At 38.8% G+C, this 18,430-nt stretch overlaps 1 protein-coding gene across 1 annotated transcript in view; it reads left to right on the top strand.

Annotated features, from left to right (window-relative positions):
• The window catches only part of LOC138042604 (staphylococcal nuclease domain-containing protein 1-like), a 32,916-nt gene that overhangs the window by 2,603 nt on the left and 11,883 nt on the right, over positions 1-18,430 (top strand). Inside the window, exons 3-21 of the mRNA XM_068888553.1 lie at positions 646-769; positions 1,707-1,788; positions 2,304-2,382; positions 3,671-3,746; positions 5,048-5,139; positions 5,279-5,335; positions 8,940-8,997; positions 9,584-9,624; positions 10,317-10,423; positions 10,549-10,639; positions 11,179-11,270; positions 11,987-12,014; positions 12,680-12,787; positions 14,190-14,456; positions 15,630-15,698; positions 16,125-16,197; positions 16,621-16,739; positions 17,573-17,665; positions 18,091-18,186. Coding sequence (XP_068744654.1) covers positions 646-769; positions 1,707-1,788; positions 2,304-2,382; positions 3,671-3,746; positions 5,048-5,139; positions 5,279-5,335; positions 8,940-8,997; positions 9,584-9,624; positions 10,317-10,423; positions 10,549-10,639; positions 11,179-11,270; positions 11,987-12,014; positions 12,680-12,787; positions 14,190-14,456; positions 15,630-15,698; positions 16,125-16,197; positions 16,621-16,739; positions 17,573-17,665; positions 18,091-18,186 — 1,752 coding nt within the window. The remainder of the gene's footprint in view (positions 1-645; positions 770-1,706; positions 1,789-2,303; positions 2,383-3,670; positions 3,747-5,047; positions 5,140-5,278; positions 5,336-8,939; positions 8,998-9,583; positions 9,625-10,316; positions 10,424-10,548; positions 10,640-11,178; positions 11,271-11,986; positions 12,015-12,679; positions 12,788-14,189; positions 14,457-15,629; positions 15,699-16,124; positions 16,198-16,620; positions 16,740-17,572; positions 17,666-18,090; positions 18,187-18,430) is intronic.

Here is an 18,430-nt window from a genome sequence, read left to right as displayed (position 1 = left end):
TGACGCCATCTGTGATCTATTGCTGAACAGACGCACGACAACATGGAATCGATTTGTTAAATAGACACCTGAATAATCCAGGAAGCTTCAACAAATTAATTCAGTTATTCAAACCTGTGACCTCTTTAATGCCAGTGCAATGCTCTACCAACTGAGCTATGAAACCAGAAAAACCTGGTGTCTGTAAGAGACAACTGCTTAAATTGTCCACTTCAAATATACTTAAACTTTATTTCATTCAAAGAGATGTGTATATTAATAATTATTAGTATCACCCAACTAGTGGACTAATGCAAATCCTGCATTTTGATTGGCTTCGCCTCATGGGCTATTGACCCGTAGCCCGCAATTGTTAATTATTATTATTATTTTCTGAAAATTGCACCTGTCTTGTAATTATTTGCATAATTATAAATGTGTTGTGCAATGTTCTTTTTGTGTGACTGGATGACCTACAGTGTACATGTACCGGTATATATGTATGATTTCATTCATACAGCTCTAGGAATGTTTGTTCTTGGATCCTCTTTGTAATCAAGCTGCCATCTGTGCTCTTTAATTATCAGCTGGTTTCCATCTAATTATGCCTTTAAAAAGATACATACATGTGTATTGGCATTTGATAATTGTGTGTTAATCTTGTAGCCTTTCGCATGGGAGGCAAGGGAATTTCTTAGAAAAAAGCTAATTGGAAAAGAAGTTTTGTTTACTGTGGAATACAAAGTTCCTGGAACAGGAAGAGAATATGGGTGCATTTACTTAAAGAAAGGTAATTTTATATTCTTGAAATATCAGTGTATGTTGTAGTTTTACTACATGTATATTCAGTTTATTCACACCAATGTTCATGTTTAATATTATAGCTTTACTTTAGTGCATGTACTGTATAATAAAAATAATGAATAATAATAATATAATAATAATAATAATAATAATTATTATTATTATTATTATGAGATTATTGGTGGTTCTTCAGTCAGCAAACTACATGTTCTGTAGATTCTGTTCATAAGTTTGTGATTGAAGTTAAAAAAGTGGAATTTGAGTAATACCTCAGTGAATCAGCAAAATAATACTGCATAGCTTTCTGATGCTCTAATACTACATTATGCATAATAATTACATTTAGATAATATTATCATAATGACCATGCAATAGTTTATCATGTACTACGCACGACTGAAATTCCGTGGACCTTGACAAAAACTAAGAAAAAATTAATACATTTAGAGGAGTTAGTATACCCCACTGCACTAAAACCATTGCCCCCCCCCCCCCCCCCCCCCGCTTCCTTATTGACGAATAAGATCGCCTGGTGTTAGACAGACTAAAATCTGTCAAGTCTCACTCCTAGGGGTCAATGGATTAAAGGGGACGATGACAACTGCTATGAGAATGCCACGTAACAATAGGTTTAATTGGCTAAAACAATAGTTCTGCATGCCCTGCACATGCATTTTCTCCCTGAATTATTACAGTAACGGCATAGCCTTTGTCGTCGTCCTTGCTTAAAGTCCCTGATTGTTTTTTTGTTAACCCATTCATTGACTCCTGAGCCACCTCTTATTGACGAGTAAAATCATCTTGCGTTAGAGTAACATTTAAAGACTCACTCCTGTAGGAGTCATTGGTTTAGACAAGCTCTGCGTTTTGCTCTTTTAGCATAATTTTATTGTTATCCAGATCATTTATTGTTTTCATTTAAGGGGAGGAACTTGAGAATGTAACAGAGTCGATAGTTTCTGAAGGACTCGTAGAAGTCAGGCGTGGTGGCATCAAACCTTCAGAGTTAGTATTCTGACTGTGACTATTTTCCTTTTTAACTGCACAACTGAAGCCCACAAGTTTCAGGATCCTACTCCACCTTGAATCTTGTTTTTGTTACTACTGTAACAGTAAGCATGTTACCCAGTTTGCAACCTCGCCATTCTTCCCTTTAGTGTCGAACAATTGAGGATAGCATACAATGTAGCCAAGCTACACAGATTTTTATGAGTTCCTATAATGTTATAATGTGCAACTAAATTCCCCAGCTTTTTTTGTTTGTCACCTGTCTGCAATCACAATGTTACATGTAGCTGTTCGTAGTAGTGAGAATTAAGGGTAAGGGGTGCCTTTGACCTTTGTATTATTTTGTAATAATTATTGGATATGATCCCATGACTTGCTCCCTATCTCCTGTCTTGCACTGAGACCATCAAGACTTGCCTCCACCAAGAACACTTCTTGATTGACCAAGAGTACATGTACACTGTACCCTAAACCCAGCAATTTGCTTTAAAAATTTAACATTTATTTTTTAGTGATCAAACAAAGTTAATTGACCTTGAAGAGATGGCAAAGACAGAGGCAAGAGGAAAGTGGAGTGCAGATGCTTCTAGTGTGAGTGTAATTTACTTGACCGTTTTTTAAGACTTTTTTTTTTCCCTTTTTTAGGTGACCAATTTAATACAATGTATAAATTTTAGGCAATGGGATGCTGTAACAGCAGTTGTCCCTTGTCTTAACTGCTCTGTACGTCATCCATTGAGCTCAGGGATATCACTGAGAAGGTCACTGGGAATGAATAAAACTAGCCAGCTGCCTGCACTTGGGGACGTCCCTGTAAGTGTGGGGTTTTTCACATTTGAATGAACCTTTGCTTGCTCCTTGGTCTCCTTGTTAGATTTGTGGCTAAACCGCATTATATGTGTAATAACAGGGGTGGTTCCAGGATTTTTCTTAGCAGGGGGTGCACCACAAAGGAATGGCATACATGTAGCTGACTGGTGACTTTTGTTTGGTAGAATACCAGTTCTATTAGAAAGCCACAGGTCATCACAGGGGGTGCACATCCCCTGCACCCTCCCCATAGATCTAACAGCAGCAGGTAGATTAATTAAAAATCAAACTCGTCACAGAGCTGATTGATCAGTGGCTTGCTTTCATACCTCATAAGAGGCACCCAAGAAGATTATATTTAAGTCAGTTGTGTGTACAAATTATTGGTATTGCTACACATGTTGCTTGCTTGCATTACATTGGACTAAATATCATTTCTAAGGCAAAGTTAAAACCAAGCCATTGCAGCGGTTCTCCTGAGATATTTGGGGGGGGGGGGGGGGGGGACACAGGGGAGGTTTGCAGGGCATTGCCATGTGCTTTGGCTTGAGTCACCTTGTTGCTTACTCGCGAGGATCATAGCTTCACTTGATTTCATATCCGCAGTTCATATATGATCCATTTCATATACATGTATCACTTCATCATTGATTCATTCCTCATGGGAACATTAGAACCCACATGTGACCATCTCCCAACGTCAGTGGCTTCATAGCTCAGTTGGTTAGAGCGTCGCATCGGTATCACGACGTCACGGGTTCAAACCCCGTTGAAGTCCTGAATTTTTCAGGCTTCTCTAGGCAATTTCAAAAATTGCGTTTATAACTGCGAGGATCATAGCTTCACTTGATTTCATATCCGCAGTGATCCATTTCATATATCACTTCGTCACTAATACTGACATTGTTGCAACATTCCACTTGACAATGCTCTGTTGAGTGAAAAAAAATTTCTAAGATTGTGGCAGTTAACCAAATTAATTATTATAATTGCATTTCATTTCGTTTGTATCACTTAACGGGTATTAGAACTTTGTAAATAAGACTAGTTTCATCACTTTTACTTACAGCATATCAGGGAAATCAAATGGAATGTAGAGAATCCAAGGCACTTCCTGGATGCCAATAATGGAAAAGAATTTGATGGTATCTCTTCTTTTGTCAGTTCATTTTGATGATTGGTTGATATTGCATAAAATAAAATAAAATAAATTAAAAAAAAACAAAATAAAAGAATTATCATAATGAACAAGAACACAATATAAATAATAAGAATTATTATTATTATTTAGAACTTCTCCTTGAAAGGAAAGGAACTTTATCTAGTCATTCTAGTGCTGTACATCATATTACAGCACTAATTGGGGGTACTGTAAATTGAAATTAACAATTAATTCAAATCAGGTCAAATATTGGTTTTTGAGGAGAAGGGAAAACCGCAGTACCTGGAGAAAAAGTTAAACACTGAGTGATCCTATCAGAAGCGGTTGAGGGTGTCTGCTTCTACATGTATTTATGGGGTCAAAAAGGATAGTAAAATTCATCATTTTTAGGGATCCCTCAGAGTAATAAAATGTAATAATATTGTAACACTTATATGTATTGACTTTAGAGTAATTTATCAATTTAATTTATCATTACCTGTGTTTTATCGTTCGACAAGCAGTTTTGTTTACTTTAGCTGATTATCGGAGCCGCCCCTAACAGTCGGCTCCCATATTAAAATAATAATAAGTATTTTATAATAGTAATAAGTATTTTTAATGAAAACAGATACAAAAAGGTACAGTCTGTCTCCGCCTACAAATAGCACAGGCTAATCGCGGTGGGCGGACTTTAGAGTTATGAGTAATTGTTTTGTATCAGCATAAAGTTTTACTGTAGACATCTCTTTAGCGATTTCCAGGTCATTTTCTGTTGTGTACAATGTACTCTAGGGTATGTTGTTAGTATGCATTAATTATTTTATTTAGTGGCCTGTAAAATATAATAAATTATTCCTTTTATGTATTGATTTTGAATTTTTGGTGAAACTTTCTCACTTATTTAAGTTATGTTGCACATTATATACATTACATTATTACATTTCAAAGCATAATTATTATTGTCTGAAGCATGCATACTCAGTCTGGTAAATACCATATTTCAAATTCTGAATGGAAGGGAGAGTTGTTTGAAAAAGAGGAAAGTTCTTCTGTATTTAGCAGAATACATAAACGTTTTCAATTCACAAATTGTTGCAGTAAAGGACCAAGTCATAGCAAAAAAACCATACCTTACTTTGTACCCTTTATAGGCTGGTTCTTTGTTTACATGTACAGAATTAATTTAAATTTATGATAATTAGTACATTATGTAGACTAATATATATACCCATTCTGTATTTTGTACATTGCACTACATGTATTTAATACATGTGCTTGTTCAATGTTATTTTGATCTTTCAGCTGTTATTGAACATGTCCGTGACGGTTGCTCAGTGAGAGCCTTTTTGCTGCCAGACTTCTACCATGTGACAGTGATGTTTACTGGAATTAAGGTTAGCATTAGAAGAATGGAAGTTGGAAATCACAAAAAGAGTGCTCACTTGCAGCATCTTAAAATGCAGCTGTCTTGTTAACCTGAATACATCTACATGTACTATAAGCCATCCAAATTTCCATTTGTTTTTATTTTAGTGTCCTATGATCAGACGTGAAGGAGATAAAGAAATTCCAGAGCCATTCTCTGATGAAGTAAGTTTGGCAATATTCATTGGTAATAATAATATTATTCAATATTGTTGTCAAGTGTTCGACAGACAAAATACATATATGTAGTAAAAGCATCATTGTGATTGAAACTTTAGCCTGTTCCAGGCTCTCAGATAGTCGAGAAAACGAAAAGAACTGCGTGTGAAAAGCGAGTGGGGGCTTGCGTCGAGGCGAGGCGGGAGAGCCTGTAAGCATCTCTTTAAATTCTTCATTCCGCCCACTTTGCAAATAACCTTTCGCATGTCAAAATGTCAATGTCAAAGTGTTGAAAAAGGGCGGCATTGTGTGGTCCCACGCGAGTTCAAGCGCGATTCTTTTATTGTTGTTCAGAGGTGAGGCATTAATTCTCACTTGTGCGAGTACGTTAGCCAGAATTTAAGGCACTTTTAGGAAAATAACTTTACAAGCGAACGAAGGCATTGTCAAAGCAACCGGGAAACGAGTTTCAAGGAAATCACCGACGGGAGATTTAGCAAATTCGACCAAAAGACACGACCAGTTCGAAAGCTGCGAGTTCCCGACGCTCTGTTGACTTTTTCAAGGAAAACAGAAACCCGACCATTGAAGTTTCTGGCCTAGATGATAAGATGATCTCATCAATAAACTTCAGCTCTGATGCAACAGAACAACCGATAATGAATGTGAAAGATTGATATTTCATGTGGATGGGTTCAATTGCATTTGCAGTATACAGACACGTAGCCATCACCTTCGCTTCCTGAAGTCGCTTGATCTGTTAAAGCTTTGAGACATACAACGGAAATACAAGCCTGTTTTCGGCAAATTTTTGCGCTCTTTCAAAGTGGTTTTTTCTTTTTGCTCTCATTTTTTCGAAGGCGATGAAGGCAGAAATTTAATTGACCCTAGCTGGTGAATTCGAATACGCAGCCAAGTATTTGCATAAGAAAGAATAACAAAATATTGTATTTTTCTCGTTCGTCAGAGTTTTCAGAGAGCGCCGTTGAATGCTAACAATTATGGCGTGCATGGGACATAATAGTTGTGTCAAATGCGAACTATATATCGTACCCGGTAATGCTATATTTTAAGCGGTGTGGAGAGATGTCGTATCACAACATTGAAGCGCTTTCGCAACGCGCGGCAGTAACTGAAAATTTATGCTTTTACCAAAACCAGTTGGAAGCATTGCAAACGGATCGTTTTTTTGACTTACTGAAGTCGAACAGACACAACTTTTGCTCGAATCTGAGGGCTTGTACGTTTGGGAATACTTTAAGACACTCGGCGACAGAGTTGACCTCTTTCTTTCGTGCTCCGCGCGTGAATCAAAATGATGACGAAAGTGTTGATGTAAACTGTCAAAATTGACCAATCAGAGGGTATACCAGGAGCTGGTATACCGGAATGAAGAATTTAAAGAGATGCTTACAGGCTCTCCCGCCTCGCCTCGACCCAAGCCCCCACTCGCTTTTCACACGCAGTTCTTTTCGTTTTCTCGACTATCTGAGAGCCTGGAACAGGCTATTGAAACTTGGGCTGCACAATGATACAATGTAGTTTATAAATGACATGGTGAACAATATTGTGTAGAGAGCCCATTGAGATCCATCCCATTACATTTTAATTTATTAGAGGGTTACATGTACTTTAATTACTGTGTATCTGGTAATTAAATAATGACAGATCCAAGGTGACTGGGACTTAAAACTAATACAATCACCAGTCATGTACATTTACAGAATGAAGCACACGTACTTCAGGTATGATGAATTTTCGTCAGAATTTATTTTTTCCAAGTCTTGAGCTTCTAAACTAGGGGTGCAGCTTGTCTACGAGTGCAGCCTGTCTACCGTTGTTTATGCTATTCAACATAGCTACAAATATAATTTTAAATTAGTAAAGCATACAAATCACACCTACAATGTATACCTGATGCCTTTAAAAGAACTGTCACAGTGACAGGCTGTATGAGAATGGAAATATAATTATGACCCTCTATCTTTATGTTTTAAGCCGTCAAGAAAAGAGCCTGTGACAATCTTTCGAACTAGTATTGAATCTAGCAGTGTACATTATACACTGTGATCAACATCAATGTACTGTATGTGACTACAGATTAAGGCCTATTACGCAGTCCTCCACAATGACAGAGTGCATTAATAATTGCTTGGAAACTCTGCACAATATAAAATTACGTTGTCCAGTGAATCATCTCTTGCTCTTGCAACTGCACTTCAAGAGTTCTTCGCGGCTTTGCAATGCCTGAGAAATCTTTGTCCACAACAGTTCCCAGGCTTGGTAAGGTACTGGTTCCCAGCCCCAGTTTCTTGGAGAAGGAAGTTGAGGTGATATTTCCAAGCACTTTCCCCAACAATGACCAATCTGCGTTGCAGCTTTTCTTTGTGTTGTGCGTCAGCTGTTGGAGGTACATGTGTAGATTCAACATCACTTCCCTTGTGTATCTTTACATTGTACATGTACACGTGCTTGGGTGGGTCATACATGAGCACTGAAGCATTAAAGGACAGTAATAATATTATTATTATCAATTTTAGCATCAGTCATGGCTGATATCGACGGGCCAGTACTGAAGCTTCTGTCACTTTACTGTCTATCTCCCATGCCTTCGACACTGTCATCTTGCTTATCCTGGCAAATAAAGACAATTATAATGGTTACATCAACTAAAACTGTGAAATTAAAGTGGAGCCCTTTATTCTGCTGACCCATGCTAGAAGCAATAACATGTACTAGCAGATATATTGTTACCCAAATGCTACTCAAAGCTCAGACAGAGCAAGGTCATGAAATTTAGCAGTGGATAAACCTGCAATGTCTTTTTTGACAGTTGGCAACATCACATTCTCAAAGCCGAATTTTGAAGCATCAGCCTTGTATCAGCCTTTTTGCGACTGCATAGGGACAAGTCAGATTCATGAACCTTCTCCTTTTTTTGCACACTAAAACTAAAAAAAGCTGCTGCAATAATATTTTAACAATAGGGACAAGCAACACATACATGTATTTCTTCAAAATAATTGTGCCTTATTTCAATGCTCATAGATCTTGCAACCTTTCTTTCAATATTGTTCACCTTGTAATACGACATAATTATCATTGTGCCAAGTTTGATGCTTTTAAATCAAAACTAACAATTCTTATTATGAAACCTTAATGAAGACTTAATGAAGGGAATATTAATCTTTTTGATCCTCCCCCCATGACATGACTGTACAGTAGCCTGGTTATTTGCAATTCTTCTCCTTCTTAAAATTGCATTTGGGTGGGTTGGGTGGGTGCATTTGAGTGGGGGTGTTGTTGGGCTTTTTGTAAGGTCATAGTGCTAAAGGACAAAAAATAATTAAAGTCATCTCTAATTACCTACATCTTGCTACCTTTGACAATCCAAAGTTTACACATGTAATTGAAACTCTTACATGTACATACACACAATGTACATACATGTGTATACATGGTAGCTGCATGTTTGTATTATTTGAGTATGGATCCACTTGAAATAGATTGAAGTTCTGTTTCCTCGACGTTCTACTTGTAGCTACTTGAAGTGTCTGTTTAGTTAATAGATCTGACATTTTGTCATTACCGGTGACATCTCTTTCCGTAGGCAAAGTTTTTCACAGAGAGCCGTTTGTTGCAAAGAGAAGTCAAGATAATTTTGGAGGGTATGTATTCATCATCAATCCAATTTTGATCCGGGTTTATCCCCGTAAATGGTGGTGGCTGGATTTACCCTAATTTGTCAGCAATCTTTCTAACTCCCACTCTACATCTCACTCGATTCATGGCATCCTTTTTCTCCAAACCAACGCTCTTGCTCTCCTTCTCCACTTGCTTCTTCATAAGGGTCTCCATATGTGGTCTCAGGGAGTAGCGTCCCTGCGTTCCCGAGCTAGTTTTCCACCACATTTCTCAAAATCATGGGAGAGGCTTTAGTCTTGTGACCACTCGTGTCCGAAAACCAAGGTTGGGGGTAAATAAGGGCATGCTCCCCATAGAAACTATGTGCTCCAATAAAACCCTCATGATGACAGCAGGTACATATGTATTCATTTGGTAATAATACTACAGCCACCTCTGTACATTGGAGGGAATTTCAAAGAACCGTATAAAAATAATTACAGTTATTTGTTAAAGGAGATTGCAAAATTGTGAATATTCAAGTACAGTATGTTCTCCCATACATGCACAGTCTTTTGCATGAAGCTCATTGACAAGTTGTTCTTTTTACCTTCTGTGATATCATTTCAGGTGTATCAAACCAGAATTATATTGGCACAATAATTCATCCGGTGAGTGTAGGCATGTTTCGGATTGATCTCTTCTTTTTTGATAAGTTACAAAGTGTGCATCAATGGGGAGGGGTATTGGGGTAGCCTGTTGTTAAATCTTTGTCAAGTTCCGTTTCAAATAGACCACTTTCATAAATGGTGACCACCTTTACATTGTACATTCTTTTGTATTTATGTGAATTAGACCTACTGGCCTCATTTTGTAACAACTTTGCCCATGGTACCAAGGTTAGAAAGGCTTATTAGCATTGAAACAAAACAATAATTTTCTTTGGCCACCAATATGAAAGAGGTCTATACCTTTCTTTGCTTACAACTGGTGTGGCCATAATTTCAAGGCAGCTTCACCTCTCTAAAACAATATTGAAAAAATGCATCTTCCTGTAAAAACTGAATTGCAATCCTGGGGCAACAACTGACATTCAATTGAAGGAGGGGGGGGGGGGGGGGGAAGTAGGTGGTCAAGCTCCAGTGTATTGGGGATTTGGGGCTGGAAAATCAATACATGGAGTGTGAACTAACAATGTCGTCTATAGAACTCCTGCGCACACTGCCTCATACTCCACCCTTTTGAGAGAAAAATTTAATGTTAGCTGTCAAGGTATTCCTCATTTGGTCTGAGTGGATAAAAACCACCTTCTCCAGTGAAACATTCACATCCAACTTTATCCCTTTTATTTGCCGGTAATAAGGCTGGAAATATTGCTGAACTCCTGTTGCGTGAAGGGTTTGCCCGCTGTGTCGACTGGAGTATGGCAGTGCTTTCTAATGGACATCATAAGCTGCGTGCTGCAGAAAAGTAAGTTATAATATTATTTTATTTTCATAAACAGAACACAACTTTGCATAAAGGGAAGGAACAAACCTAGACTCTGTTTCTTCTGTGGAAGGAGATTGTTAATCTAAAGTACATCTTTTCTGCAGGTTTGCCCATGAAAAGAAGCTGAGAATGTGGAAGGACTATGTGTCCACTGCTCCATCGGTTGATATTCAAAAGAAAGAATTTACGGGGAAGGTAAAGAGGCCAAGAGCAATGTACCTTTCAACCAAAGAAAGGACTGTCACAAATCTTTTAATTATGTGATGTTGTCCATTTGCCAGTGGCATAATTTGGTCAAAGTCTGCAAAAAGTGGGTTAATAAATTATACTGTAGGTACATGTAGCTCAGTGCATGGCTTTTACTGTCTTGAGTCCCAAGTCCCTTGTGTTCCTACTTCCATCGGATTCCCATAGCTCTACAGCTGTAGCTCTTTACCCATAAAACAGAGTGTTGACAGAGAAACGGTGGAAAGGGGCAGACAAGGTGTGGCTAAAGAACAGTAAGCAACAGTCTTGTTAATAGGCATATGCATACTGTGGGTATGCCAGACGGTGAATTAAATTGACTGTGATTGGGTGGAGTGAAGTTCACTCCACCCAATCACGGTCAATTCATTCCGAACAACTCCAACTATGAAAACAAACCTTGTAAGAAGTGCATGAGAGGAAAATTCTCATCCAGGGTGTCCTGTTGATTTTCACGTAGCTTTCTGTCGTATTCTGTCTGCAAACAGGTTGTAGAATGTGTCAATGCGGATGCTTTGGTTATCAAAAGTCCAAATGGCGAACAAAAGAAAATTCATTTCTCCAGTTTAAGGCCTCCGAGGTGAGAACGAAGAATTTTTAGTTCTCCTTGTAAGTTGGGCTCCCCTGGCATTTTGGTTTGTTTCACGTACAATAATAAAACTATTATTATTGGTTTGCAATCAGCCCCACACAGGTCTGGATTTAGAAATCCCGACTTAAGAGCGTTTTCCTGACAAGGTTCAATGTCCCCAAATGTATCTCCTCACATGCTAAAAAATTATATTAATTCTTATGATTAAAACCAACGCGGGTGTAGGTGCTGCTATTCCTGTGGCCAGTACTGTACGTTGGCTAAAGAAATGATTGTGTTCAGTGACATGTCAAACCAGGAAGTCTTTACTTGTAAAGTTTTTTTCCATCTGTTGGACGGTGGCAATCACGATTGAGCTTTCTATAGCTCGTGATAGATTATTGGATAGAAGGTCGTAATTTTGATACCCGTTACAAGATTCCGGATATTTTCCTAGCGTCCCCCAGTCATTGTTAATCAATAAAATAATTGTTTTAGCAGGTTTGGCATTTCATTCTCAATTTATTCTCTCAAATAGACCACTTTCATGAATGGCGATTTATGTTAATTAGACCTAATGCCCTCGTTTTGAAACAAACATTTTTTTTAAATTTTCTCGTCGTAGCGTGGCTAGAAAGGCTTATTAGCATTAAAACAAAAGAGTATTTTATAAAAGAGGTCTGTGAAGTACACACTTGACTACTGTTCTCTGTTTCTCGTTTAAGGTTAACACCTAAAGAAGATGGAACACAGGTACATGTATACCAAAGGTTTTAGCTTTGACTTTAACCCACTTTGGACAATAGGCCGAGTTCAATATATCAATGGGAGGCTCTATGGTCAAATTTCACGGCTCAGTTCTGTTTTCTTTGTCTTACAAGTCTCAAGGGAGATTTCTAAACAAAACAATATTCAAATTTAACCTTAACTCCTCATAGCCATGGATGAATATTGATATAACGAACATGGCCTATTTGGTGTAAAGCTCGTTTTGGGTATTGATGAATATTGGGGTCTTCCTGAAAAATGTGTCATCTTTATAGACTCTCGTACCTGTCAGCGTTTATTTCTAAACCTCAGACAACTTTACTGCAAAGCACTTTAATAAAAGATTTTTCTGAGAAATTGACATTTCATGGATGCTCCTTCTGTGTCATGTGATATAGCCCAGCGAAGCAGCCATCTGCTATGCACAACTGACGTCTACTTGAGTAAAGATGTCTCATTTTTGGCTACCGCAAACTGTAAATATATTATTTTTTCTTGATGAGTAGCGACTGTTTGTACTGATAAGCGATGGGATTTCCCAGATGTTAAATTTGCGCAAAAGAGCAGCGGCTACACCCTGAGCTACACCCTCGGCTTAATCTTTGGGTGTCCTAACCTTAATCCTTTCCTGTTTTTGATTTTCTATAAAGGAGATGATCACTAATATCAAAGATAACAGGAAGCCAAGGCCTCTGTACGATATCCCTTACATGTTTGAAGCTAGAGAATTTCTTAGAAAAAAATTAATTGGAAAGAAGGTAAGTGCTCCCTTTGATAAAGAGAATATTCTTAGCTTGTGTCCAGTGGTCCGACCCCCAGCCGAACCACAAATTGGGGTCTTAAAATAACATACATCTAAATAATTAGCTAGTCTTGCAATGGAATAGAATGGAATGGAATGGAATGTTTATTTCAAAGTTACATGTACATTGCAGCCCAAGGGCTGAATTAAGCAATTTTACAAGAAAAGTTTTACAAGTTTAAAACTTCACAAGCATATTATATAAAAGTATCAATAATAATTTAATTCGAAAAACATTCGATCTTTTGACAAATCTATAAAAACATTCTGGAATTATTGGCGGGTCATTGCGAAAACAAACGAGTTACAGTATTTGCTCTGTTTGTTTTTACACGAGGCAAGGCAGAAGGACGATGATTTCTGAGGTTGTATTTGACATTGTTGAATGGTGGTAGTAAGCTGTTTAGTTTATGATTGGGATTCGAAACAACTTCGTCAAACAGACTACTACATAACAGACTATTGTGCTCAGCTATAGGCGTTATGTGTTGTTAAACTGTGTTCCCTGTCTCATAATCCATGTGGATTTAATACCTTCAAAGAACCACTTAAGAACCCATAAGTTATCTACGAAAAAGGTTTCAAATATCTGGTCTGTAGCCAGGCATTTTTTGATTCTTTTATGTATATAAAACCAGGGACGCCTGCGCAATTTACATTTTTCTAAAGAAGGTTACAGGAGTAACCGAAACGTCCAAGTTATTCGTCTTTTTTAGCCAGGGTCAACTTTTACGATATTTTATCTCATTTCATTATCTACGAAAAGTAGGGCTCGAAGTTCCCGACCGGTGTTATGGTCATTTATGTTCTCACCGACAAGGGTGACCGCGTTAACGTGATAGTTTTCAGTGGCTTACGGTGTATGAGTCCTTGTATGAACAAAAATTGCCAGAGATCACGAAACTTGACCAGTCCTGGAACACAAATGCGACCCTGAACGGAAGAATGAAGAATGGAAAGTACCTGTAAATTAATTTTGTGCTATATAATAATTGCGACTTTTCATGACTTCTTGATGAACAGTGACTTCGTTTGAATTTAATATTCGAATTGTGTTGATCCAAGGTCTCTTGACAACTTCGACTGGTAGCAGACCCTTCGACTTTTTGAGTCAAATGTGTTTCGTCACCCAATCAAGCATCTCTACCCCCTACCCCAAGCCTCCCTCGACCTTTTCTCTCGACTGCACGACGAAACATTGTTGACTCAAAAGCTCGTGGTTCAACTGACCATCGTGTAGAAAGGCCAGATAGCAGACTATTGACTGCTGTCCACACAAGTACGCCTTAACCTCCTTTGGGTGTAAATTTTTGTAAATAGGTCAGTCGAAAGAATTTTTACTGATTTTCTATATCCAGGTGAATGTTAAAATTGATTACATCAAGCCCCCAAGTGATGGATTCCCAGAGCGCACATGCGCAACAGTGACAATGGGTGGGATAAATATAGGCGAAGCTCTTATTAGCAAAGGATTTGCGACTGCGCTACGGCACAGACAAGATGATGACCAACGATCTTCGTGCTACGATGAACTGCTGGCGGCGGAAACGCGTGCAATAAAGAATGGTAAAGGATTACACAGCAAGAAGGAAACACCTCATCACAGAGTAGCTGATCTGTCTGGGGTTAGTATGTAGAACCCTTTCCTAGGAGTACGAGTTCTCAGTTCTGAGCACGCGCATTTGGAAAATTTCGTTCTTTAAACGTAATGCGCGTGCTCAACACAGAAAACTCGTTAGTCGTAGTCGTTCTCGGACTCTAATCTGGAGGGCACCTGGACGGGGGACTCGAACCCTCGAACCAAGTTTAACTGATTAGAGTGTAATGAGAAGTGCTAGGTTTCTTCTACCCCATATGAACCATGTGAGCCCTACTAATGGAAATGGGCCCACACAAGGACAGAAAAAAACTCTTGACCAGAGTGGGAATTGAACCCACCACTATCGGGTTAGATCAAAGCTGCTCTACCGACTGAGCTACAAGGTCAGGCGGGAGCAGGCCGTGGGAACTGAAGATGTTAAAGTCACGGCAATGAACATGTACAAGTACAAGGAAGGATTACGTTTTTGCAAACGTTGGCCGTGTAGCACTTATATTTGAACAGACTTAACTGATTAGAGTGCGTGTCAAGGATGTCAAGAGGAAGAATGGCATACGATGTCTTTTAAATATTTCCGGCAGATAACACTTTAGGACATTTTAATTCCGAACGTTTTCGGGAATATTCCTTATGTGTTCATGGTTGATCGAAAGATGATCCGATTTTCTGTAAGGTGTCGCTCCCTTTTAGTGGATGGTGGTGTTTAATGAAAGGCGGGAATTAGATAGATTTCGGGGGTCATGAGCTTGTGATTGAAAATTGCGAGACATCTTGGGAATGATTGAAAATTAGCGTGCAACATCAGAATACCCCGCCACAATTGTTTCTTTTAAAGCGGCATTGTTTGAAGAACGAGGCATATCTGTTCATATGTAAATTATTGGCGGGGTATTCTGGAGTTAAGCCGAAAATCGCACGTGATCTTTCACGATTGTGCTTTTTTTATGCGCTAATGCCAGTGTTTTTCCCCCTGTACCACTTAAGTGTTGAAAATCCAATATGGCGTACGTATCAAAGACGTGGCAAAATGTGTGCGTGTCAGTGCGCATGACCAGCGATGACATTGCTTCTTTAAGGAGATGGGCAGCTTAAGTTAAGCTTAACTTTTTTTTTTTTGAGCAAGGGAATATCGCTGTGTGAGTGGGAAGTCCTCTTGTTGCCAGTGACATTGAAATAACGTTCAAGGTATCTTCTTTAGGAACCAGCTAAAGCAAAGCAGTTTTTGCCATTCCTTCAAAGAGCTGGAAGATCTACAGGAATAGTTGAAGTGAGTCGCGACTTTTTAATGCTAGTTTTACTATCGGGTTTCTCGCTATTCGATGCCCCGAAGGTTGGCACAAGTACGACCTCGTCCCACATTTGCGCTTTCACAAAAAAAAAATCGACCGAGTCTCTCGGCTTGTCACAAAGACATATCTTACCAACCATTAACCATCAGTAATGTGGTAGTTGGTACTATTTTTAATGATTCTCTGTTAAGTGTCACGAAACATCAGCCAACCTGGAGAAAGGCAAAACTCTATGTGGCTTGTTCGTAGCGTTTTCCAGCACTCATCCCTATCTGTTTGCGTTTGCTTTATCCATTGCTAAATGTGATTGGTTCATTTCGACTGGAGATTGTACAAGTTATTTCTTCAGTTTTCATTTTTTTATCATGGTTAAGTACGTTCTACGTTTTTTTTGTCGCTTTCAGTTTGTTGCCAGTGGTTCCAGACTAAGATTGTATCTACCAAAGGAGACATGTCTTGTAACTTTCCTTGTCGCAGGTAAGGGTCATACATTGATTCGATTTCCCTCATGAAGTGAAAGGACGCCGGTCTTTGAATTCGTGTGGTAGTGTGATTACTTCACTCAGTGATTGGTTCAAAGTTCTCGCGCCACTTTTTCAACCAATCAGAAGTGAAACCAAAACCAATCGTGGCTCCCGCGTGCACATTTTCCCGCGCTTTGAATCGACTATGTGTAATTACTTCGAGTTTTGATTGGTTTACCGGATTGTCTGTCCTTTTTGATTGGCCAAAGTCATTACCTTGATTTTGGTTTTATGACACTCGATTGAAACTCGCTCTCATTAAAATTTGTAATACCTAACCTTTCTACCCGAGTTGCGTTACCCACTTAGAAAATTTAAAACAAAACATGAGAATTTCTAGACTCTTAATTAGTTTTTGACGGTTCTGTTTGAGCAGGTATCACATGTCCTCGTGCTGGCAGAATAGTGACTTCTCAAGGCGTTATTGCCGCCGAAGGAGAGCCTTTTGGAGATGAAGCCTTGAGCTTCACGAAAGACCTTTGTATGCAGAGAGAGGTAAGGCTTGTGAATCACCTTCTCCTTCCAGACATTGCTGTGAAAAGAATGCGCAAATACAACAAAAGCAACAACAACAACAACCATCCATTTATTTGACAAATTAGAAAAAGTTTTACACAACAGAATTAATTAATTAGCCCAGGGAAAAAAACCACTCAGAATAGTCACAAGTTCCATTAATTTGATTAATCCTCACCTCACATGTCCAATATACATGAACTCAGTCGGGTCACCAAAAAGTCGACCCGACTCAGTTCGTGTGTATTGGACAACCCTCATCCTCACTGTGAAAACAGAGGGCTAGAGTGAGCATCTCGATTAGAAAATGTTATTATTCGTACTGCCCTTTTTCTGCAAAGCTGCAACAGGTTTGAGAGTTGTGGCATAAGTGTTTCCCCAGGCAATCTAGCCACAAATGAGGAAAGGATACACTAAGGAATAATACACATGTAACTGATTGAGAATATCCCTAGTAATAAAATGTCTAAGCTTAGATAGAATGTCAATGCCCCTTGAAATTTTCTTACCAACTTTATGTGTATGTTTTTTTTTTTTTTTTTTTCAATTTAAATTTCAATCAATGATAAGACCTAGGTATTTGACGTATGCAGTTTGCTCCACAGGCCTGCTCCATAGGCCTGCCTTCTTCCCAATTAGAAGTAAAACCACAGCGTTTTACAGCTGGTTGCATCGTTTTCTTCAGATGCGAAATGAATAACTCATGTGATTGATATGATTGGCTTAAGTGTTCTTTGTGGCTTTGCTTTTTACGTTGTTTGCTTTAAAACCTCTGTGAGAAAAAAAATTATTTTTTCATTATTTTTGGTTAGGTCGAAGTGGAAGTCGAAGCAATAGACAAGGCTGGTAACTTCATCGGCTGGCTGTTTGTGGACAACACCAACCTTTCAGTCGCACTCGTTGAGGTTAATCCCCAACTTTTCCATATGATTGACTGTGATTTCTACTTAATAGTTTGTGCATCTCTTTGAGGCGCAATCTGAGTATTTTATAGTTACAGTGAGAACCCGTCAAACTTTCAAACTGCATACTTGCAGACTTGCGACGATGTTTAATTGCAACTAGAAATCGTCTGCTGTCTGCTGTCTGCTGTTAACATCTCCAAGGTTAACTGGGGATGAGGCAAGGGTGTTGCTGAAAACCGATGAACGAACAACTTCAGTTTTACTGACTGGGATTCAGTAGGCCGGAAACAGACTTCGATTGTGAAGAAAGGAACTAACGATTGTGAAGCATTTACGTTTGTCTTTATTTTGTCCTTCCAAGTATTTGATCGTGATATCTGTACGTTTGCGGTATTATTGAGTTCATTTTGCTTGTATTCTTGTAGGCTGGTCTTTCTCAAGTCCACTTCACTGCTGAACGTTCCCAGTTCTATCATCAACTCTTTCAAGCTGAAGAGCAGGCAAAATCAGCGAAGCTAAAGGTAAACGTATCCCCTGCCGTATGTTAACGTTCGTTATACCAATCCTCATAAGTTTGGTTGTATCATTGTGCAGGAAAAAATGCGGCAAGGAAAGGTTCCAAAATATAATACCTCTTTGCAGAGCATTCCTGTAGAGCCATTTGCTTCCGTGCATTGGGGCCTAAGTTTTCTGGCGTTCTCGTTTTTACTCGTGTATAGCTGAAAGGTCGAGGCGAGTATGGCTATGGGAAGGGGGGATGGGGGA

This window comes from Montipora capricornis, chromosome 3, assembly GCF_036669925.1.
Source record: "Montipora capricornis isolate CH-2021 chromosome 3, ASM3666992v2, whole genome shotgun sequence".
Lineage (NCBI taxonomy): Eukaryota > Metazoa > Cnidaria > Anthozoa > Scleractinia > Acroporidae > Montipora > Montipora capricornis.
This window is presented reverse-complemented; position numbering and strand designations above follow the sequence as displayed.